The 24,993-nt window shown below is 40.2% G+C and overlaps 2 protein-coding genes across 6 annotated transcripts; one reads left to right on the forward strand and one right to left on the reverse strand.

The window, feature by feature from the left end:
• Window positions 1–861: 861 nt before the first annotated feature.
• On the reverse strand, window positions 862–7,086 carry LOC137106518 (fibroblast growth factor 4B-like). Its single transcript, XM_067489915.1, has 3 exons — window positions 6,191–7,086; window positions 5,590–5,693; window positions 862–4,203 (listed from the first exon to the last, which is right to left on the reverse strand). Exons 1-3 carry the CDS (start codon window positions 6,531–6,533, stop codon window positions 4,027–4,029), a joined length of 624 nt encoding a protein of 207 aa, XP_067346016.1. The 5' UTR covers window positions 6,534–7,086; the 3' UTR covers window positions 862–4,026.
• A 14,345-nt stretch (window positions 7,087–21,431) lies between these two features.
• On the forward strand, window positions 21,432–24,895 carry rad51ap1 (RAD51 associated protein 1). Of its 5 annotated transcripts, none has more exons than XM_067489912.1 (9): window positions 21,432–21,749; window positions 21,837–21,883; window positions 22,292–22,427; window positions 22,699–22,808; window positions 22,896–22,988; window positions 23,565–23,699; window positions 23,803–23,985; window positions 24,084–24,221; window positions 24,329–24,895. In XM_067489912.1, exons 1-9 carry the CDS (start codon window positions 21,733–21,735, stop codon window positions 24,454–24,456), a joined length of 987 nt encoding a protein of 328 aa, XP_067346013.1. In that variant the 5' UTR covers window positions 21,432–21,732; the 3' UTR covers window positions 24,457–24,895. The 5 variants fall into 5 exon arrangements, with proteins under 5 accessions (XP_067346013.1, XP_067346009.1, XP_067346011.1 ...); XM_067489908.1 differs by having other exon boundaries at window positions 21,433–21,749; window positions 24,081–24,221; XM_067489910.1 differs by having other exon boundaries at window positions 21,433–21,749; window positions 22,899–22,988; window positions 24,081–24,221.
• Window positions 24,896–24,993: the final 98 nt, after the last annotated feature.

The following is a 24,993-nucleotide window of genomic DNA, read 5'->3' on the forward strand; positions in this document are numbered from 1 at the left end:
ACTCTCACTTCACAACATGTATTTTATGGTTCTGGTACTTGGATTTGGAACAGTATTTCCTCGATTGTTTTTGTTTGCCTGACCTCTTGTAAAAAAAAATGTTTAGCTGCACCCAGTTTTTCACATTTCACACGTTTCCTTTGTTAGCAGCTCTGCCTGTAAATGCCAGAGAGAGTTTTATTTTAAAAACCTCTCAGAGTATGCAGTACTGCACAAAAATCAATCCATCAATCAGTCAAAAAAAATTTGCGGGATATAAAAAATGGCACAAATGTGTTTTCTTTTTATTTTTATAATTCTAACCTCATTTATGATCTCATGACCCTTCAGGTTTCCTATTTGGCCTACAACTATCTCACCATAGACCAGATACACCAAACACTTAAATGCAAATTAGACATTGACGCATCAGTATTTAAAATGTAAAAATGTCTCCTATTATAACACGTCGGTCACAGGGACCATTTTTCTGAAAATGAAAACTTCTACTTTTTTTTTAATACATGTGTATTTTTACTTAACAGTTTGAATCTTGGAGTATTACTTGTCATGTTATATATATATATATATATATATACACTGTTGTATCTCAGTTATTTTTTCCACAGTCAATAAATACAGTTTTATGAATGTTCTCCTTTGAAGGGCAGCAGGTCGCTGACTAGCTGCTGGGTCAGCGAGCTTCTGTTTCATGTCAAAGTGTCTTTGAGCAAGACATCAAACATAAAGTCGCCCCAGTTCCTAAAAGAATGGCTGCCATTCCATCCTCATTGTGGCTTGAATTTCCCCATGGGAATCGGTGCAGCAGTTAGAAATTAATAAGTTTAACCTTAATGGATGAGAAAGAATGATACCAACAACTAGTTAGAAAAGACAAACTTTTATTGTTATCTCAGGAATACAGTAGACTGCTGTGCACAGCACATACGTACAAAAATAAAAGGAAAAAACTTTTAATATCCACACTTAGCATTGTCTGTATTAACAGAAACAAATAAGTTAATTTTGTTTCTTCTTAATTTACAGTCATCTGCAAACCAAAACTAAGGCAGAAGGTGAGGTATATGAGAACAGAGATGAGAGGAATAAACAAGAGGCTCACTCCCTTCAGATTAGGAGTTTAAAAAAAACAACAACACATGAAGCACACACCCCATAAGCTCGGGGAACAGGCAAGCTAAAGCTACTTATATATTCCTCACCTTTAATTAATTAAACTCGGATCTATGATAATACATGGAAAAGAAAAAGACAACAGATAAATCTGGATACAATTTTTTGGTCAAAGCTGAATGGTGAGCTTTCGTTTTAGGTTCACTTTTTAAGGGATCCAGCTCTGCTTTTTGACAGAGAACTGTGAGAAAAATCACTTCTTCACACTAGTTTCTAATCAAGATGTTGACAGTAAGGTGCTACGAGAGTCGTCAGACATCTTGACATCTTGAAGTGAGGGACGTGATCAGTGCTGTACTTTCTCTCCACACCTTCCTCTGCTGAAACTTTTCGAGCCTGTGGTTTGCCTTTTGTTTTCTATTCAGCCAAAAATGAGGACGATTAAGTAAGAAATGTACAACAGTGGCACTGCATGCAGCCTCATCTACAACAGCAACAAGTCTCTTTTGGGTTTTGAAAACTTCGAGCTAAATGTGCTCTGCTGTGTTGCCTCACAGAAGCCTCGGTAGTCGCAGAAAAACGAAAAAACAAAACAAGCGATTTATCTCTGAGAAGAATACTGTTATGAATGAGTCTGTCCGTCATAGACAACAGTTCAGCAGCAGGTTATACAGTGTCAGTGTGTGGTGTTTGCGGTGCCCAGTAGTAGCAGTAGCAGCAGCAGCAGAAGTGACTCTGCTCTCTACCTGCTCCTCACACTCTGCATTAACTCTGCAGATGTCACCTCCCCAGAAATATCCCAGCACAAGTACTTGGAAAAAGGGGGACGCAGCAAGTTTTGAATGTACATTTTACTTGAGGTCTATGAAATCATACTTCCCTTTGTCCTAGGACTGTTTCAGTAATTTTGCAGATCGGGAATGGGAACTGTAAGAGCTACAGTCTCAGTTAGAGCCCAACTCTTTAAGCATACAATGAGGTTGATTTATGCACTTCAAATTCCATATAGCCGACCACCCGGGCCACCAGGGTTGGGGCCAAGGCTGGTCCATGACTCTGACCTTGAACAAAAAAAGACTGAAAGGAGAGGAGGAAGCTCCTGGGTTACAGCTGGAATCCCAAGGTCCCTGTCTGCAGCGGGTAAAGGGGGAAAGAGACAAGCAGACACGGGCGGTGGATGGGGAAGGTGGTGGCAGGGAGTGACAGAGCTCAGAGGGGGGGTCTGTCATCCTGGCATATCCACATTCCAGCAGGGGGTTTGAAGAACAACAAAGGCAGCAGGCCGGTTCCCTCACACATGTCTTTTGTGGATTTAAATAGTCCTGCTTCCTCTCTAAACACAAGAACGGATGGAGGCTGACGGTGGAGCAAGCCTCCTTTTGAAAAGACAAGCTGCAGACACTGCATGGCTAGATGCACTTTACAAAGTTGTCCAGAAGGACGCAGGAAACACATGTTTGGAAGATGTAACAACATGTTGGTGACATACTAGCAGTAGGTCAGCTAAGCGTGAAACATCTTCAACTTTGTGAACTAGCTTCTACTATGTTTCGACTCCTTTCAGGCCTTCTATACCAATTTCCACACTGAACCTGTTAAAAATCAAGTAAAGAATCGGCAGAAATGATGGCGACCAAAGAACTCTCACAGCAGTTTGTGACACGTGACTAACTCGTCCGGAATTGCATAGAAAACTATCTCTGCCCAGTTTCCAACTCCTGGCTGCCACTGCAGTGCTGCTGCAGAGCTCAAAGACATGTGGTTAAATGGAAAAAACAAAACAAAACACGTGGATGATTCCAACCAAAACATTTAGGCACCGTCATCGATGCCTCACTGTGCAACCTGACCTCCTCTTGCCTTGTTCAAGCGTCTGCGACAAAGCAGCGTAAAAAAGCTCCTGAATTCTTCTTTTTAGCTTTGCAACTATTTATATCATATTTCATTGGTTTCGCGGACAGTAGACATCATTTTCTATAGCAGCTAAAGCTTTGTGATTCAAAAACAGCAACCACCTTTACCGAAGAAGCTCTGTCTAAGACGCTGTGCGGCTATATTTGTGGCGCACGTTCTGTCGCTTCGGTCGATTCTTGTGCAGACGCAAGCCAGGTCAATACAAAAAATTGTCTCCATGCTCAGATAGATAAGTGTTCCACCCTGTTTGTTTGCTGGCGATGCCAAACTCAAACTTATGAGCTTGAGCCAGTCTCTATGGCTGACTGCTCTCTGGTGTCGACCACAGATTGTACATTACTTAATCGATCTAATTACAGAAAAATAAACCAGAGATAGTTAAACTTCCCACCCCGCTCCCTCCCTCCCTCCCTCCTGAGGCCCCCGCCAGAGTGTCAGCCCTATTTCTGACTCTAGCAGGTGTCTCTTACATGCAGGTTTAATGGGGCCACAAGTGGGAACACCAAGGCACCTTAAAGATCGTGCAGCAAAGGTAGTGCACTTGAGTTTCCCTCACTGCCTGACACCTATAGACGAGCAGGGAGCCAACAAGCGCTCAAAGTTTTAAAAGAAACGACAAACTTAGCAGATATTTGAGCAGAAGTCCATGCATCCCTTAATCTATTAAAGTGGTTCTTTGAGGTAATAAAAAGTATTCATTTCACTCTTTGAAAGCACAGGATAGAGCTCATCCTCCATCTCAAAAAAAGGAAGTGACATGTAGTTCAGATACAGCAAGCACCAAGGTAAAGTGAGACAGGCGAAGGCTTCAACTCTCCCCGTCCATAAAAACAATAAGCAGCACAGTATGGCATACATATACAAAGATAGCTATCCAAATAGAATAAATATTGTTCTTTTCTTTTGCAGTCTAGCGGTGTGTTTATCATGACTTCGCATATTTATATTACCTGCAAGAACATCCACATGTGCAAATTACTGAGTTATTGCCAGTTTCTCTCATAGTCGAGGGAGGAAATGTGTGACGGTCATGGCGGGGGTGGCTTTGTTGCCTCTCTTTACGCGACCATGCTTGCTGAGGGCGATGTAGAAGCCCTTGTAAACAAAAGATTCGTAGGCGTTGTAGTTGTTGGGCAGCAACGTCTCCTTGAACTTGCACTCATCCTTAAAGACTTTCTGCAAAATAAAAAGGCCCACGGAGGGAGACAGTCGGTAAATGTCAACCACCGACACAGGATGAACATCACAACATATGCATGGTCTCCACCTGACCTTTACGTTGGCACACAGCTTTAAGGGGAAACTGGAGGAGATGGTATGTTGTAGCTCTTCCAAATACAGATACATACAGGTAAAGGACACTTTGTACTCCATTAAATACATCTGTGTTCCTCACATTTAGTTTCATTATAATAACTACAATATTTTCCTTGTATGATTGGATTTCACTATACGGATGTTGGTGAATTGCTGCTACTTTATACTATTGCGTGACTTTTATTCAATCCTTAAATCTGAACTCAAGTACGGTCCTGTTCTTCACCACCACAATACTTTACACAACATCTTACTTTGAACATTATGAACATGTGTTTAAAATTGAATTGAATTGACGAAGCCAAACAATAAACGTTGCAATTGAACTAAATAGCTGTATGTGACCTTGATACAACAGGTCAGATGGTGACAACATTTTACACATAAAATATTTGTTCCTGTAAATAAGAATCTAAGCAATATTGTGCTACTTCATAATTTAAAAGCCTACATAAGGTTAGTTAAACATTGGAACCCTTTCTTTTTAGTTTTACTCACCTGTACCTGATCAAGAGCATCACAGTGGTCAATTAGAATCATTCCAGAGGTTCATTATACTGCAATAGCATCACTACACTTATTGTATAATGTGTACATTAGTGAACACACACTCAAACTAATAGATTCTACAGAATCCTATTCCCAGGAAAGAACGCTGCCCAGTTTGACGACGATAGCCCCTAAAAAAATATATGAATTTTGCATGGACGCTTTCATTTGGAATTAAACAGTAACTGATACTGTAACTGACCTTTAATAGGCTGCACGCTGGTTTTAATGACGATGTGACCGACATGTAGATGAGTGGTGACTCAAACGCTTAGTTTATCACCTACTTTCATGTTTACATACACATCATGGCATCAGCTACTACAAGCTAAGCCTCCGTTTTCTGCACATTGAGCACATTAATTTGCAGCTCGTGATAATACCGCTTAAGTGTGAGTGTTTTACTTGCAACGGAGTACTTTTCCAGCGTGGTATTGCTCGAATAAAACGTGACTACTTCTTTTGACGGACTGTGACACAGAGCAGAAGCTTTGAGCATTAAAACATTCTCCTGCTTGCACTTCAGTGTGAAAGCCCCTATCATCAGAGCATATTAATAACACAACAGTGCAGGATGCAGCAGCAGCTACACGAACTCATCTTACACTGAGTAGGACCTGTGTGTTTGTGTGCGTGCGTGCGCGCATGTTCTCCTGCATGTGTGTATGGAGGCTCCGGAGTTGCGCACACACGTACCGTTCCGTATAACCTTCCTCTGCTGTTCATTGCGACAAACAGCTCACTCCTCACTCCGAACATGCTGATCACTCCTCGATCCACGGTGGAGATCTCTATGAGACCTAAAGGAAACAGAGCGTTAGGAAAGCAGAGTCACACTGCGACTGGGGACAAAGTCGAGTAACCGGCCTATGCAGCAGTGATGGGTGTAACCTTGCAGGTGCATTGCGACTGGATGATGCGCTCTCTGCTCAATTAGCGCTTTGGACTAATCTCCTGTTTTGCATTTTAGACACTGTGATGCCGTGTGCGTGTAGTTTGCAACGTGCTGAGTGGGATCCGTGTGAGTGTCCTGCTGCAGCGGGACGCAGGGTAAAAATAAGTTAGCGTCTAAACTGGGTCCAAGCATTCATATCATGTTTTTGGCTCGGGAGGATATTTCGCACTGCGCGGATGTAAGGATCAGTACACTGTTTTTGCTTTCGGAAACTTTCATCCGTGCCGACACCTCTTATTAAATATCATGCAAGACAAGTGACCCGCTCTAACTTTTACACAGCCTGCGCATATGGGTTACACTCGTTTTTTCTGTGCCCAGTGCTTTCCGGGCGCAACTCACTGTATTGGTTCTCATTGTGTGCCCCGCTTATCCTGCCATCCGGGAGCACCTGCAGATGAAACCCAATGCCCACGTTGCAGTACAGACGTCGCACTCTTTTAATGCCCTGCAAATAGTCACTCTCCCAGTTCAGCTCCGATTTCCCCCCAGGTATACCCAAGTAGGAGCGGGAGAAGAGGGTCTCCCACTTATTTTCCAAGGACGTCGCATTAGTCCTGTTCGGAATCGGATAAGATGAAGCGATCCCCCAAAAAGAAGTCCACAGAACAAGAACTGCTGGCAGCGTCCAGGGCGTCCTGGCCCCGCTGGACATACTGTAGAGGCACCTTTGCGCAATGGCCATCCAGTTTATCTTTGGGGCGCGTGGTCAAAGTTACCTGCCCTAGAAATGCAACTCTTCTTATTTTTTGTCCTTCAGCATGGTGGAGGTAAAGGCTTATTTTGGGATCAAGGCAAATCAAGGCCCCATAGCCCGAGAGCTGAGCAGGAGCAGAGGGACAGAGCGCGTCGGAGCTTGAATTGGTGCCGGTGGCGATGATCATCTTTCGCCGCTCCGCGCCTCTGTACAGGCAATGCTGGCCGTGGAGGGGACACCACTCACCGCAAAAACCAGCTCACCTTGCCTCCGACTCTCACATCCTAAAATGACATCACTGTGACTTCACTGCTGCGCCCCCTCCATCAAAAGTAGGAGATGGGAGGAGGAGAGTTCCTGTACCCCGGTAGCAGCAGTTCTGATAGGAATGATGGGGGGAGCTGCACCTTCACATTAGCGCCAAGCAAGGCAGACAGAATAAGACCAGGATTTTCCTGTTGTGTATTTCAAAATAAAACTCTAATAGACGCGTTGAAGCCATTCAGTTGTCAAACGACCCAGCGAATCCCTGAATCACATTATCTTCTAAAACGTCCAAACCCAATAAAACGATCTGCTTATTTATTTTACTGTTTTGCCTGGAGCAAAAAGGTATTGGCGTTTAAACTTAATATTACATCTAATTATAATAGTTAGGCTCTACTGTAGACAAGCGGTGTTGGCTTGTCCCTTCACATTGATTTTTGACTTTTTGCCCTTCCCGTCACGACCCTCCCATTTTATCCAGCCACCGAGGCCGACTAGGGCCACGCTTGGTGGGGTGGGATTCGAACCCAAGGCCTCCTGCACCCAACCTAATGCTGCCAACCACTGATCTACAAGATGTACTCCATGATGATGCAGATTTTTCTTCTTGGGGTTTGATTAAAACCAAATCAATTTTTTATGAAATTGAATAAAGAAAAGAAATCTTATTTCAGTGATACACAGGGTTGTAATTCCCTAACAGTTTTACCTTTTATTTTGAAGGCAAAACAAACTGTTTTTCCTTCTTCCACTGGATAGTTGTCTCTGACCTGACACAGAGACCTGCAGGAGGGGAGGGTGTGTGTGAGTGTGCCTGTGTGTTTGACTTTCATTGGGTTGAGCAATCATGGGATGGATGGATGGATACTGTGTCCAGAACCCAAATCGGGACCGTGGTCATATGTCCTGGCAGCCTGCTGCCTTATTTAGAAGGAAGGTGTAAAAACAGTAGTGGCCTGTCACAAGAGAGCAAATGGCAGTCCCGTCTGACACTTCCTTAGGTGTTTGTTCAGGAAGTTTACACAGCCAAATATTTTGCCTGGTCAGATTTCGCATTATTATTATAAGTCGCCCACATGGCAACTAACAGAATAATTCAACCTGCTTGAATCAAACGCATGCCGTTGCTTAGGCGATTCCACTGAGTTCAGGTCAGAAATAAAGCAGAGAGGGACATGAGAACCTGCACCTGCAGTGACCATCAGACATCAAATAGATTTCTCTCTAGAAACAAATGACCAATTCCTGCTTCATTTCAAATTAAAACACATACATGCACTGTCCACTTCATTAGGTAAACCTCTGCAATCGAATCCGATCCAATGCAGCATCTCTGCCATGAATTTTACCCTCACAAAGTTATAATTTAACATTTTTGAAATTGCAATGATGTGTTTATTACTGAGGTAATAGTGAGTGGTAGAGTTTTACTGGAGTGGATTATATGAATGTTTTGGCCACCCTATATAAAATGAATGAGGGGGCCGGAACATTAGACCCACCTCCTAAAATAATGCACTGCAGTAGGACTCCACCACCCACTATGACCTCGATAATAAACACAGAGAGGATTCATCAGCTTTCTGGCAGTTTCATCTTAAAAACTGAGAAATTATAATCTAACAGTCGAATTCGTGGCAGAGTTGCTGTATTGTTTCAGATTAGGCTGAACAGGAGAAGTGGCCAGCATTTCCCTCACTAACGTAGCTGTAAGCAGATATGTATTTATTAATGTATTTGTCAACAATTGTAACGCCTCCTCTGGACCCGCTCAAAGCCATTTGCAGTAGATGGTTGTTGTTGTTGTAATGTTTTCATACTGTTTATACATTTGTAATTTAAAAAACCCTAATATATTGTGTTACCTATGTGGTAGGTTCACCAGGTTCAGCCTTCTTTACGTCCCTGTTTTGCATCCTGCTCTGTAGGGTGCTGGTAGGAGACACAGGCTCGGGGGAATTCCCATCGCGTCACAGAGATCCAGGCTCTGGGGCCCCATGGGGCTTTCGGCTGCCAGGGAGCCTCAGGCCCACCTTAGCAACCAGTGAGACCTTGTTGCTCATAAACATCAGTGGCAAGACACCCTTTCACTGAAAAACAACAAACAAACAAAACATTTCATATGTGAAGATACATTTAAATTAGCTACAAAACTGCGTTCACAAATATTATTATACTACTACTTATGAAATACTACTTATGCACTACTTATGTAAAAGATGATTTCTACTCAACCACATGAATTTAAAAAATACAATCATGTTTCAGATAAAGATCTTACTGTATTAACAAAACCCCGTTTACACAATGTAATCCATTGTAAACAACCCATCAGTATATTGAATATTATTCAGTATTGTATTTTGCAATATTGAAACCTAACTCATTTAACATTGTGGTATTAGTTCCATATGTTAAATAACTAAAGTGTCTGTAGGTTCTAATTTCTTTGCTGTTCCTAATTTAGGAAATGGAAATTTGACAATTGATTTTCAATACTGATTTATTGTCGTGTCATACCAGTCATACACAATCAAATATTATCACAGGCCAGAAGAAACCTATTAAAAAAAGATTGTAGCAACAGAAAGGATGCATTGAAAACTAGCAAATCTCTACCTAGACTTGATCCTATGCTGATTAGAAATCACGTAGCACCACCCCTGTACTTCTGTTTTCACACACTTTTCTTTGATTTAAATCGAAGAAAGCAACGCTGTTTTATTTCCTAGAGGCGTGAAAGATTCTGGCTACAAGTCAGAGGTCTGGGAGTAGGATATCTTTTCCCCAAAACCATCACTAAGGAATGTGGTGAAAGAGAAATCCGGGTCCTTTTTGTTGCCTACAGACTGGACCACACCGAATAGCAAATTAATGAGACAGCCTCTTGATTTGCTGCGTAAGCACATGACTATGCAAACCAAGGCAACCAATAGCCTGAATAGACAAAACCACTGGGTTATTGACAGTGAAACTTAGCTAAATCAATGGTAGTGTAGGCACTGTTAATGAGATGGTGCCGAGGTCTTAAAATTAATTCCGCTGATACTGGCGTGTTGCTGAGGCTGCTCTTTAGTGATGACACCTTTGTAAAATGCAAAAATTAGAAGCAAAGTGTACTTTTGTGAGTAATGGCCAACATATTAATTTATGTATTGTCTGCATACTCTTATGCTTTTGTTAAACAGATACGAAATACAAATGAAAAAAAGCTCTTTATCCGATTCCACTGACACTAGAGTCCAAAATAACCGCATTTTTCATTACTGGCTAATCTTTATCAATAAATTGTTTGGTCTGTTACATGTCAGTCAGTTTTTTAAAAATGCTTAAAAATCCTAGAGACAAAGGTGATGTTTCAGTCAGTTTTCACATTCGACAAGCTGTAAAAATCATACATGTGGCATTTTTGATTAAAAAGCTTTCTTAAAGTTATGATTGTAGTGTGCAACTGAATGACTTTGAAGATGAGCCACTCACAAAGTAAGGGTTAAAAAGAAGAAGATGAAAATGAAGAAAGGTTGAGATGCTTTAAATCATCACACCTCTAGTTTATAGCACAAGCTTTCGGTTAAAAAATGGCGCATTTCAAGCCAAAGACTAAATACCATTAGTTTTTATAGTGATGCCATCTGAGTTAATCTACTTTAATCATCACAAACTATTTAACGACTGTTTTTAGCTGTAGACCAGAAAAAGAAAAAAAGAAAAAACAAAGGAATAATTTTCTCTACAACTGTAACAGAGTCACGCCCAGAGCGAGCTTGATGGAAACTTGCCCACGTAACACAGCAAATTGATTTTGCTGTAGACTCGTCTCGATTGAATATATTAGAACTAAAGTAGAGGACACAGAAACTAGACACTCAAGACATAGTCTGCAGTTTGCTGTTGTCCGGTCAGCTTAGTACACACACACACACACACACACATCAACCAGGGGTAACAGACATACAGACACCTTTTATGCCAATAATGAAGGTGTACGTAACTGGATACAGAAGGATGCAAAGCTTTTTCAACTACTGTTTTATTAACGTGGGGTTTAAAAGACAATATTAAAGAACAGCTGGGGAGACCCAGTGATGAAGGGGGGATTCCTCTGGCGTGACATCAGAATCTCTTGCATAGATGAGAAATAATACTCAGTCCAACTGTGAATGTACAGACAGCACATAAAACCTGCACAGACCTTTAGAGGAGGAGACAGAGACACGATATAAATATCACATCAGCTTTTGAAGAACAGCATTAAACGTAAACAATTTTTACAACTGCAAATGCTTTCATATAATAAAACCAGACCGCACCAAGGCTAGTAGTCCTGCGAAGCTGAAAGTTTGAGTAAATGCAAAGAAAAATGTAAATATTACCAGGTGTATGGTTTCCTATGTTTACCAACTCAGTTTAGGTTAGTCAGCAGGTTTTTCCATGGGAACCTCAAATGTCTGGACGAAATTTGGTGCCAATCCGTCTATGACACATAGCACTGCATAAATTAAAACTTTGACCTGCTGGTGAAGCAAAAATAGCAGTAATAATAATCTTAATAATAGTAATATGAATCCTCTGGGACTATAAATCTCTGCACTAAATTTTAAGACAATGCATGAAATTGAGCTTGAGAAACATGCTGCACGACAGAGGTTTTTGAGTTTATTGCTTTTCTGGGGCAAAAGCAGCACTTTTTGCAGACTCCAGCTTAATTCGGATGCATAATGTTTTAGTTAAAAGGACATTATACCATATTCAGCACCAATCATGTCCAGCCCTAAGCCTTGGAGCAACTTTTTCAACTTTACATTATCCAGCACATACAGTAGCTAAGTGATGTGGTGATCGATCAAAAACAATTGGATTTGAATACTGGGAAGCAGGGGCTTGTAAAATAGTAAGGTGCTACCCTAAAAAGAGCTTGGGGTTTAGAATTTTGCTGAGCCAGCTGATGTAATATTCATCAACCAAAAACTCACTGGGTTATGCTCTTTTCCACAGCTGCTTTGTACATTTGTGATACAGGGGCAGCAAATCCACAAACTGCCACGCACTGTTGCTAAGACACATGCAATAGCTGTACCAGATTAAAACAAATCTACTCTGCTTCTTTCAAGGTTTTTGTGAAGGTTTTGAGCTGCACTGGGAAGACAAAGGACAGCTTGTCAGAAGGGAGTGTTTCCATTAAAAATATCTTTTCATGGGCACAGCTTGTGCACCTTGCAGATGTGTGTGTGCTGCTAAATTGAGCATACAGTGACTAAGGGGAACAGAAGCAGAGCAGAGGGTGACTTTTATGCCGGTTACAAATCGCAACCAATGACACAGCAATTTCTATGGTCACGTCAGGAAGATAAAAGGGGGAAAAAAACATCATCAATATCAGCAAGGCCTTCAGCAAAACATCTAAGGCAGAAGTGGTAAATCATGATTATAGGCACGTAGATGTGCACTACATTTTACATACATCTTACTGTGGATTAAAAGTTGAGAGGCCAATTTAATCTGTTGATGAAGTTTGTGTGAGATGTTAAGATGTGACTGTTCTGCAAACTGCTGTTTTCAAGGTCATGGATGAGTGTTTGTCAAACTCATCAAACTTCAAGCTCAATGCAACGTTTCTTGAAATCCTGTTCTAGTGCTAAGCCAAACTTTCAGAACAAGTCGTATGCAAATATCAAGTACAAACGGCTATTTGATGTTACCTGAAAGCGTTTTTGTCATGAACTTGATGAGGAACCCTCTGGGAATCGCGACAATGTCATTTGACTAAGTAAATGCTTTAGGGAGCATCAAAGAGGAGCTGCAAATAAAGTGGGGCACTTCATTTATTCAAATCACACAGAAAGCAGAAACAAATGGAAAAATGCTCTTGTTTCGTACTGGAGCAGGTAGTAAAAGCCATACGGTGGATGACATCGGCTCTAAATGGTCAGGATGGCCTCACATCATGACCATTGATCCCCCTTAAAGCCCAGCAATCACATTCTCATCCCAAGAGAGCTGAATGATGTGCAAACGTCCATTCATAGGGTTTTTGTTAGCATTACCTGACAGCCGGTGTGTGAGCTCAGCAGTGCCGTCAATTCATGAAGCCCTTAGCATGAGGTCCTAAAGCAAGGCCGACAGGTGCCACAATACTACCGATTTTAATGTTTGACAGAGCAGATATTTACATTCATATATTTCTGTATGTGTCATCCAAATACCAACAAACAGATTTAAGGCCCATTACTCCAGAGACCATAAGGACCAGCGATGAAATACCATCCATCAAATTTGTGGATAAGTAGAACAAATACTAATGAAATTTTTTATTAATCTGATGAAATACAGTTTTAGGTAAGTTTTTGTAAATCTTCTGCTGTACCAAAAATTAAAACGTGCTAAGGATTTGATCCTCATCATATTCTACTGCTCTTTCGAGGCAAGAACTGGCAGACATACTTGAGGCCATAGGGATAGCTCTGTTTACGTGGCTACCATGCTGAAAAGTCAGTCAGTTTGGTTTATGGCAGTAGGAAGAGATAAAGATCAGGGGAGGTGTCAGCTGCTGAGTCGGCAGCCGAGTCCTCTGGCTCCTCTTCCCTGTCTCCCAGGAACCCAACACCAAGCCAGGCCACCAGGACCGAGCAGGAGAATGTGTGGAATTCTCTCAACACATTTGCTCGCCGCTTTGCACGTTCTCACCCCTACAGGATGAAAACCATGCCGCTGGCCGTGAGGATGCGACCACCTTGCCCCACAGTAAGTGAGCGGGAGGGTGGGCGACAGGCGGGAATGAGCGTGGGATCAAGGCAATTTGGCTGATGGGTAGAGGAGAGCGTCAGGAATGGCTAACTGCTGAGAGAGTGAGTCATCCTGGACAGAGCTGCTGTCATTCTGCTCGCACAACAAAGATCAGATCAGATTTATTTTTATCACGACCCCTGCCGGATGAAATTGAAACCCGTGAGGAGTTCATCAACAGTTTTGGCATGGTGCCTGTCCTGGAGAGCAACTAATAACAAACCATAATAAAGAATGATCCAGAGGAATCACTGGCAAGTTGTGGTTTACCCAGATCTTTTCTTTTTTGAACTGTCATGAACTAGTTCTAATCTACTGTGTAAAACTCTAAGTGACCCTTGACGTTAAAAAGGAGACAGGTGTACTTTTCCTGCACTGAAATTCAGTTTGTCATTTTAATCAATTGGTTCAAAGCAAAAGTAAAAACAAACATCATAAAGGTAAAAGTAAAAAAAAGGTCAGGCATTAGGTCATTTTTGATTTATGTTCATTTACTAATGGACCTTGTTCCTGAACTTATTTAGGGAAACAAGCATATAACACTTTGTGGGATCTGGAACCTGAAAGTTGGTTGCTCATGACAGAACAGGTATAAAATAAAGTCTTTACAATGTTTTACAAGTCTTTACAAGGAATATCCACATTATAGCACAAAAAACAGGATAAAGGCTGAAAACAATCAAGCAACCAGGCAGTGGAGATGAACTGGTTGAGAAAAAGGAGCAGCTGAAGTGGGAAACTCTGTGGTGATGGGTGAGCGGCAGGTGTGGGATGACAGGAAAGGCTAGTATGCAGAGTCTTATGGGAACATAAATAATCATGTTAGCATATATTGGCATCTAGGAGAATTTCAGAAATCCTGTAAATTTCAGCAATGTTTTGCAATGATGTCGGGCATGAATGGGTCTCAGGGAGAACATCCCCTACTAGATCTGATTAGCCATTCATTTATTAATTTATGTGTTTATTCAATTTCTGCTCCACATGTTATATTGCACTACATTGTCCAAAAGCTAAAGATATGAAGTGTGGTAGTGCTTGACATCAGCAAACTTTCAATAAAAGTAGTGACTGTGGCCTCAAAATAATTGGTGAACACAGCAGAATCAAATGAAACCACATCATTTTGTCCATAGACAAAACAACCAACCTACTTGAGGTAAATTGATAATTAGTTTACAGCTTGTCTAATTATGAGTTCACTAGAACACGGAATAATAAAAAACTGCCAGAAAAAAATAGAACTGGGAATCAAAACATTAATGTAGAGAAGGGTTCCAGCTCCCATCCTTCTTGCTCGTCCATGCAGATATTGCCCTCTGGTGTCACGCAGATGTTAAGACAGCTAGGTCCATGTCTGAGGGATGATAACTCACTGCATTGCAGCACTGGGTTGCTGGCATGTGGTTTGACTGCGATCACTTTCACTTAACTTTCAGTCAAACTTCCAAGGAGTAGTTTGTTTAGATCGTGAATTCTGTGCCTAACATTCACTGTATGTAATTCTACAGCCAAGCTTTACTTAGTGAGTGTTGACAGAAGCACTTCAGTGTCATCAGATGCTTTATCTCCTGTCCAGTTGCTCAGCTTAACGTAGTGAAGAAAACTGTGTCATCCCCTGCATTGCAGATAGTGTGTCTCAGTGGAATATTTATTCAGTATAAACTACAATAAGTTCAAGAAGTTGGCCCCTACGTTTCCTCAGGTGCGTTTAGTTCAATGACTGATCACTTTTTTTTTTACAGTGAAAGGTTCTGACTAATGTTGTTTGTTTACAGATCCAAAATATGAATCCTTGTGACAAAAATAAAAGTGCCTAGAATTGTGACCATAAGTGCGATGAGAGCCTCGGGCTATCAAATGTGTGTAGACACTTATTGTCAATTAAAAAGGCACAAGTGTGTTTTGTGCGTCACAGTACAGAGCAGTACACTTGATGGAAAGTGCACGACAGAGAATCTGATCCAGCAGATCTATTAACAAACGAAGTGGTGCAGTGCATCCAAGGCACGACAAGGCATAAGTCTCATGCGTTAGCGTCCTTTTTTCTGTGACCTCCCCATTCAAAGGTCACACTAATGAGACTGCTCATTGTGTGCCCTTAAAGTGTCACACTGGAGAGCAGGAAACAATGTTGTGTTACAGATGCTATTTTGAATGGTGTCACAGTGTAAAACTGGCAGCGTTGAATTATTGCCGGCCCTTTGATGCTGTTTATATCCCTGCTGTGTTGTCAACACATATAATCATACTGCACATTCCAGGGCTTGATATTGCCAATAACACTTCCCCCAAAACACAAGCACACGACGTCTTGCCATGATGATTCAGCACGTAGGAATTTCTTAAAGCTTTGATGTACTTTTTTAATTTGGGTTTCAGTGTAGTTATTGTAGCTCAGCTGTTCAAGATGATCTGTTTAAAATCAGAATCAAAACAAATGGAGCTGAACCAGATTTGCACTTTGTTTTCCCCACATGTTCATTACCCTCCTCAAAGCCTGGTGCCTACATTACCCATAGTGCAACTCAATTACAGTTAGTTCAGGTACAAATTCGAGTTTTATGCTAATAAGAGCTAATGTAGGCATCAAACTTTAGGATTTTATCAGATTTATCTCCTTCTGGAGACCGAAAAAGATTTATACAACCTTTTCAAAATGATTTAGTGTGTATCAGTTAATTTTAAACAACCGGAAAAAAATATTTGTTTTGTGTAACATATATATAACATATACATTCACTTTATACCTCTTAAAATCCTCCAAAGTGAAGCACATTATTGCTTCATTCATAAATGTTCCCAACTTTTAGGTAACTTCATCAATAAAATTGTAATTGTAACAGGGATCTGGATGTTTGGGAAAGCTCTGTAATGTCTGACTTGCCACTTAATAACAGAGAAGTAATGAAGTAAAGATAAACAAATATGGCTGTTTATTTTATTTTAACCCAAATTCTATAAACATAGTGTTTATATATTTTCAATCCACATATTCTAATTCCCACATGATCAGCTGCATTTCTTATACAACCAAATTGGTGATATCAACACTTCATCACACTTTCTTTCCCATTTCTATCCAATAGCATCACAAATAGACTTTGCTTCATTTTAAGGGGTCTCAAAGCAAACTTGCTGGTAACCAATCTCAAAGCATATTTTAAATACGTTTAAATTTGACCAACACGCACCCTGACTGTCAATAACGTGCTAAAATACATAAACTGTGCAAATGCCAGATTCATAACATAAATCCCTTTTTGTTTACTGTGGGTAAAAACATGTCTTCCATAGAGGCCTTTGGCAACCTTTTTATGTAGTCACAAGCCCACACTTCCTACAGTCACTTTATGAGTCTTCCTCTCTGGCCTTTCAATTAGTTTTGTGGCTGCCGCATGTGTGCTTCCAACCAAAAAAACAAAAAAACGTCTGCAAAAGCATGCACTTAAGAAGAGAGTTTCTTAGAAAACAAACTCCGGAAGCCACTGATTGACAGATCTTTCTGCCCACTATGGTTCCCATGGCTAAACCTGTGGCTGTGCTGTGGTTGCAACTGGTTTGTGCCTGAAGGCATCTGTCGCAAGACAATTTCGAGGCTACAACACCTACACCACACTGGCACAATTCCAACACCGGACATCCGAAAAAGTTGGGAACTCATGAGGCCACATTTAGTTTGAGGCTTGTAAATAACTGGTGCCCCCTTCCGTTTTTTCAATTTTCTAATTGACGGATCATTTTGTCTCCACGGGGAGCTAAAAATACCTGTTGCTTGAAATAAAAAACTCTATCTGTATGTTGCAAAGTGAAACAAATGACTTTTTTTTAGAGTATTGTATTTAATTAACATCACTCTTGGAAATTAGCAATGCAAAACATTGACAATATTTTGCATAAAATATCTCAGTAGTAAAGTAGCCGTCTATTTTTTCTTTTCCCTGAGTGGAATGTAAATAACAACAGTGAAGTCTCCGCCTGCGGAACAACCGTACAAGGACAGTGTTGCTGGACTGAGAATGCCCTACACAAACTACCACCCTGAGATGCCATACAGTACATAATGATGGCATTCACATTAGTGGTTGAGGGGGGAATACTGCATCCTGACCACTTCCAACTACCAAGCTCAAATTAGGGCCACTGATGACCTCACAACTGCCAACTAGGCCATTAAATTCAGATGGATGTGAAAATAGCCTGGTACCTGTAATACTGTCTGCTGGTTTCTGAGATATAAATCACAAATATGGGTTTATTAAGAATCTCAACCAGTAAAACCTATAAATAATAATAGCTAGAACCATTAATTCTGGACCTTTTCACCCATTGTTATATTTTTTATGTCTACCAATATGTGGGACTAAAAGCAACCTCATAGTTTGTTGTACAACTTAAAGTACAACTCCTCTTTTTCCTCATTTTATTGCTAATTGTGAAGTTGAAAACTTGCAATCTTTTGCAACACATCTACACACAATAACCCAAATTAATAAAGTGAAAATATAATCTTTAACTTTTGCAAACACTCCCTTTTACAAAAGTACTGACACCCCTAATTCAGAACTTGGCAGTAGTGAGTGTTGTAGTAATTAGAGCTCAGAATGTTCCTGATCAAGTCTCTACAATCTTCTCACACCCTGCAGGACTTGTTCTGAAGTCACTCCAGTGTTATCATGGCTGTATGCTTTGGATTATAGTAATGCAGAAAGGTGAACTGTCTCTCTGTCCTGAGGTCATTTGCAGTCTGGATCGTTTTTTTTTTTCAAAACCTTTCTGAATTTTGCTTCATTTAACCTTCTCTCAATGCGGCTCAATCTCCTTGTCTCTGCTGCTGAGTAGTCCAGGAATGTTATTAGCCAAGTAATTATCAGTCCTTGGCATTTGCCAGTGCTTGATGCTTGTGTCATAAGACCACAGAATCTTTGTCCTTACTCTCTTATTCATATAGCACCTTTCATAGATAAAATCACAAAGTGCTTTACAAAATGTCAAAAAGAGAAAAAACACAACCACAGCAAAGATGCAACCATAAGAGCCTAGTCAGCCCAGTCCTTCTGCCAGGGTTACTAATCTCTGTAGAGGACTTCTAAGTTAGTGTGACCACTGGGTTACTGGTCACCTCCCCGTCCAAGGTTGTCCAGTTACTCAGTTTGAGTGTAGACTCCTTGGGATTTTAAACGTTTTCCATTTTGCAATCAATGAAGCTGAATATGGCCTGATCTATGCCTAACCTCAAAATGTTATTGTGGAGGTTTACAGAGAGTTTTTGGTGTCTGTCCTGACTTACAGTGTGAATTGTGGGACCTTTGTAAACAATGTCCAAATCATTTAACACAAATGGACTGAAATCAAACAAGATGCACCTCAGCATAAGTTGGCAAAGGCTGTCAATACTTGTAACAAAGAGATTTCTGTTATTGATGTATGTAATACTGGATGTAGATGGAAATAAACTTCAAAATGTTATGCATTTAAAACACTGTCAAACTGTGTTTAGAAAGACGTGTGGTAGATTGTATTTGTCCTGTTTGAAACAGAGTAAACAGAAAGTCTTCGTAAGTTCTTTGTAAGCATGTAAGTTTTGTCACCCTTTAAACAGTACCTTTGAAATCCATATGGGCTGTGCACTTGTAACATAACATGTAACATATTTAGCCTATATTTAAATCTTTGGGGGCTCGTCTATGTCATCAATACCTCAAAGACTTGTTTATACAGTGTGCAAAAGTCCAAAAATACAGAGCTCATACATTCAATATCCACATCTGGTAAGATATTCATGTACTGTACATTTAACATCACATACTAATTATTTTTAACCCAAAATAATTTTCAGAAAACAAATATTACCAGAGCTGTAATCTAAGAACACACTTAGGGACACATGGGAGTGGAGGTGGTGCAATTTCCACTGCAGCAATGAAGACCCAGGTCATTTTCTGTAGTTTAATGTATACATGAAAAAGTGCTGGATACATGGGATTCTAATCCCATGATGACCCTAAATGTAGGAATGGTGGGTCATTGATAAATCTGGTGGTTAAAAAGTCACCTGTTGTTGCTACTGCTGGTTTAATATTGTTTGTAACACAATGTAAACATCTATATGTGTGAATGGAAGCGTGATGTTGTGACCACAGACTGGATCTGATATTTTTGGTCATGGCCGTAGGCAGCACTGGAGGAGTTTAGGAATGTGACCACAGGGCCCTTTAGCCCCATGGCGGCATGTCTTCCTCCCTTGTCTGGGTACAAAGACACGGACCGTGACATCTCTGAACGTCTACTCCAGGTCCACTGTGTGACAAACCGCAGCTGACAGCCACCCACTCACAAAGTAGAAAATGACAACCCTCGAGACAGCTGCTGTTCTCTAGAATTGCAGCAAAAATGTAGCAATTTCCCTTCTACTGCACTTCAGAAGGAGCTGTGATTGTTTCCGCCCTGAGTGTGGGCGACTGGGTGACTGAGGACATGTCAGGTTCATGTCAATCACCAGATCAGACTCTTGTACCTCTGTGATCCGATTCCTTGAAGCTTCAGTGTCTGCTGCCATCTGCTGGACAGTTGGCTGCACGACTCTACCTGCTCTGTCATGGGCTGGAAAAACAAGAGACAGAAATGTCCTAACAATCTCAACAAACAAACAAAGACTTTTTTTTACATTAGTGTATTAGTTTGGTGAATTAAAAATATTCATGATATGAGCCACTGCAAGTAATTCTACTGAACAAAACTATATCTAACATTAATATCGGAATATAGTGTAGTTTGTTTAAATGTGCAAGAACATCCCTGATAAAATACTTTGTCCCTGTATAATTTGAATAATAAAAATGTGTTGTTTTCTTTATTAAAATGTGGAATTCTCCAAACACATTTTTAAAGAAGTCATGTTATGTTTTTCAGTGCAGGCCCCCACACACCTACACGTTAGTTTGCGCAAACTTCAGTTTTGCAGCCTGGTACTTAAGGCGTGGGAGGAATAACCACTTTAGACGTTCACTGCTATGTAACGTCCAAAAATGACCCCTTTTTTAACCGGCAGAAAGAATAGTAACTCTAAAGAACAGAAAGTCCAAAAGGTGGCAGTAGCACACATTCATAATTTAGTTTAGTGTAACAAAACCTTTGATGTGAATAAAAGCTAATCTTTATATGTACAGTAAGCGCACGGAGTTGTGAATAGCACCAGCTCCTTTGAACAGTGACGTCCAACAACAAATCCTAGGCCCCTTTTGGAAATTAAGCCAGACATGTGAAAAAACTCTGTGACGCTCCGGCTCTTCAAAAGCAGCCATCGAAGGATGCAGCCAACGGCTCTAATTTCAATTTAATTAGCAATTCCCCCTTTTTTTTATATCGTATTAACTAACAGTTCTTCCTAGTTTCTGACACTATGTTACCGACTTTACACCTGCAGCCACAGCACAGCTGTAATTCATGATATTATTTACTCAAAATCTTTAGACGCCACCTAACTTATAACATATAATATACATAAATATGAGCACGTATGTACCCACCCTTAACTTAAACTTTCCAAAAAAGTACAGTTATTTCGATAAAACCGCTAAGTAAATGACTTTGAAAGTATTTCATGGACGCAGATTTAGCACTTTTTTTTTCCGAGAACAGTGTCATCAGTATCTTAATTATTATATTTTTTTTAAATCTCAGACATGAGATACATTTTTATTCATTTATTATTGTTTTTTAATTTGTTTATTTATGTATTTATTTATTTATTCATTCAAAAACCACAAACCCGAAATTAATCTTATGCTTAACAAACGAATCGGCTCGCGGTGTTCGTCACGTTGGGCAACAAAACGTCACTTCCCCTTCGATTTACGCGGGCTGGTTGAAAGCACACAAGCGTTTTAGTTGCTTGTTGTGTAACCGGAGTAATATTAATTGTATTTTATATGTTTACAGTTCACTCGATGAATAGACGGACGCGTCGGTTGATTGAAGCTAAATTAGCTCATCCCATTACCATTGGCTTTTGTTTTCTACTAGCCGCAGGCGTAGGTTAGCTTTGCAGCTAGCTAATCTAAAGTGGAAGTTGCCGTTGGTAAATTTCGATGTAAAAAAAAAAAAAAAGGCGTTTTTAGTTCCCCAATTTTACAAGATGGACCGACCATCGAGGTTTGTAAGCCACATGTTTGCCCTGAATTCATGGCGCTACTGTTGGTATATATACTTAATGCTTAAACGTTCTGTATTGACACGCAGGAAAACAAAGGTTGTGAATTATTCTGAACCTAAGGACTTTGATGACGGTGAGTTCAAAGCCTTTATCTATCCTCGCCAAAAGTAACACATGGCACCATAAAAACGCAATTGTATGGGAGTTTACTATGCACACATAATTATTGATGGCTCAGGTGAGATTTGGGTCCTTGGTTTAGACTGGCCTCTAGAATAAAAGTGTTAAAAGACCCAGAATAAAATGTAGTAATAACTGCAGCTTATCAGTTAAAAACAAAAAGGTAAATATTATCTGTCATCCTTTACTGTGTGGATGCACCTCCTGTGGGCAGAGTCACTATAATCCATCTCTAGTATTTAGATTTATTATTGACAGGATTGGTTTAAGCATTGTAGTTTACAATGCAGATACACCTGCCTACGTAAACACCGTCTTCTCTCACCATGCACACATCTCAATGTTATCTTTATGCTGACAGATGAGGACTTTGCTTGTGTGAAGGCTCCACCCAGCAAAAAGGCCAGGGAAGATGTGAAGCAGGAGCACAAGAGATCATCAAGCAAGTCCTTGAGTCAAGAGACTAACACACAGGCCACAGTGAGCCAAATAAGCAGGTGAGCAAGTTAATAAAGATAATGATGAAGATTTATGCCACTACAGCATTTTTAGAGCGTTCAACACAAGTTAAACAACATCACTCTGAAAGTGACCTAATTAGAACAAGGAACCACAACCAGTAAATTGATTAAGTCAGAAATATACATTTATGCATGTTTGAGTTTGTGATGAGGCCTTAACATGCATACAGACATATGCATATGACTTGATATATAATTGATATAATCCATGTGATTTGTGAACCTTGGTCGTACGTTTTTCTTTCAGCAGAAGACCGTTAGATGTGAAATTGTATGAACGAGATCTTGAGGCGGCCATTACACTTTCATTGCTCAATAATGTAGATGGAATAAAGGACCAGCCTCCTGCCAGCAACGGTAGGCTGTGACCTATAAAGTGTAGATTTTAATTGTACACTTTTTTATGCGTACTATAAAACTTCAATTTCTTTTAAATTTGTCTAGAAGATGTCAAGGATCAACTTCGACCAGTAGATGAAAACACAGATTCATCTTCTATGCACTTTTCCAACTGCAGTGTGGACAGTGCCGTTTTCGGTAAAGTCCACTTTTTATGGCCCCCGGACACCATTTCTTTTGTTCGACACCTTTACACAGGGCTGCATAAGTCTGTATAAACCAAAAGAAATTCAAACTAAATCAAAATTGTAATGTAAAATGTTTGTTTGTTTATCAGGGTCCATGTCATATGAAAAGAGATGCATTGTACCAAATGTAGCTAATTCCTGTCTGTCTCACCTGGGCAGTTACACACAAAACACAATACAATAGATAAACAGACTACACGCACACACACTCCGCTTCTTTTCTGTGAAGAGGCTGGCTGCACCTGTTTGCATCGACTGGGTGGACGGATGTCTATAATTGTACTATCTGTGTAAATTAAGATTTTAACATCATCATACAGATCACTAACATGAAGACTAAGAAACATTTCTTTCAGCACGCTTGCTACACGCCCTTGTTGGTGACAATCTAGTATTTACCTAAACACAACAATTATTTGTGCAGCCCCACATTTAACTTCCTCAGATTTACAAGGATAATAATGATCTGTGATACCTGTGAAGTAATAAGCATAGAAAGGTTGAGCTGTTGAAATAATTTTTTTAGGTCTGGATGAAATCTCATCAGAGAGAGAATCATCTACCGCAATCAGACAGGGAAAATCGATCACCAAAACAACTGAGGAGCAAAGTAAAAACCTTAAGGACGAAGATGAGGAGTATCAACCCAAACTGACACCAGGTTGTCCATTTTTAATTCCTACTTAAGTATGTTTAGAGTTTTTTGTCAGTTTTGTTTTTTTCTTCTTTCTGGATTCTTAAAATAACAAGTGATGCTTCTCAAGATTCAGAAAGTGATGAGGATTTCTGCGAACCAGAAGAGAGCGATGATGAGGAATTCACAGTTAAGAAAGTCCGCAAAATGAAAAAGGAGAAAGTTGCCAAGAATGAGAGAACCAAACAGACTCCTGCCTCTAAAAGAGAAAAGCAGCCATCAAAACCCTCAAAGTCTAAATCACAGGCAACAGGTCTGTTCCTTTTGTTCACAACTACTTTGCTTTTGGCTTTGATGGCAATTTCAATCAGAAATTAAATTGTGATGTTGAGGACTTCCTTGTCACAGCAGCCTCCACACCAGTGAGAAGTCCTCCAGCAGCTAAATCTGCATCCAAAAGACCTGCTTCATCATCCACAGTCTATACATCTAAACCTGCAGCATCTCTGAGCCCAGCAGGGGGCATGATACCAAAGTGGAACCCACCAGGTACAGCATAAGCCATCAACAGCAAGGGTACTTGAATCTAAACCTACAGAAACTCGTACAGCATGTGCAAATTTAACAACCACTTTTTATTTCTGTTTTCTTTCCAGGTCAAATTGGTAAAAGTCTCACCTCATCCCAGAGTCCACCAGTGAAGTCTCCAGGTCAGGGTCTGCGACTTGGATTGTCCCGTCGTGTTCGAGTTAAACCTCTTCACCCAAGTGTTGCAAGTCACTGACTGAACTGAACTATATGTATCAGCCAAGTCCAGTTTTTGTTGCCCCCCCCCCCCCCCCTTTTTTTTTAAATTTTTTTTAAGATTTTGTAAATATAAATTTTCTATTTGCTTGAGTTACATCACATAGATATAAAGTAATTTCCAGCAGGATACACATCCACATGATGCCTTTGGCTTTGGTGACATATGCAACACTTACTTGCAGCTTGAAAAGGAGAAAGTTCCATCTTCAGTCATAAAATTATAAGTTTATCCTTCTGACACCTTGTGATCAGTACAATAATAGTCTCAAAAGAGTTTCATACTTTGGCCCTTCCTGTGCAATTATCCTATAATCTGGGAAAACCTTTAGTATGGTATTTGTCTTATAGGAAAAAGTAAAATTTTTATATTAATTTATCTCCCTTTCTACCATTAAAAATATAATATTCTTTCCTTATTTACTAGTTGTGTGCAAACTCTGTATAGCATGTACATAATTATAAATTACAATTTAAAAGTAGATAAATTTTGGATGCTGTGGCACCACACTTGAGG

Source organism: Channa argus, chromosome 21 (assembly GCF_033026475.1).
Source record: "Channa argus isolate prfri chromosome 21, Channa argus male v1.0, whole genome shotgun sequence".
NCBI classification, from domain to species: Eukaryota; Metazoa; Chordata; class Actinopteri; order Anabantiformes; family Channidae; genus Channa; species Channa argus.

Excerpts from the sequence above, each read along its gene's own strand:
- LOC137106518 (XM_067489915.1), bottom strand. The coding sequence starts at position 6,533 with ATGGCCATTGCGCAAAGGTGCCTCTACAGTATGTCCAGCGGGGCCAGG. Across the intron at positions 5,694-6,190 it reads ACACAATGAGAACCAATACA|GTCTCATAGAGATCTCCACC; the intron begins GTGAGTTGCGCC and ends TGTTTCCTTTAG. Across the intron at positions 4,204-5,589 it reads GAGGAAGGTTATACGGAACG|AAAGTCTTTAAGGATGAGTG; the intron begins GTACGTGTGTGC and ends TTTATTTTGCAG.
- rad51ap1 (XM_067489908.1), top strand. Across the intron at positions 23,700-23,802 it reads TCAACCCAAACTGACACCAG|ATTCAGAAAGTGATGAGGAT; the intron begins GTTGTCCATTTT and ends ATGCTTCTCAAG. Across the intron at positions 23,986-24,080 it reads GTCTAAATCACAGGCAACAG|CAGCCTCCACACCAGTGAGA; the intron begins GTCTGTTCCTTT and ends TCCTTGTCACAG.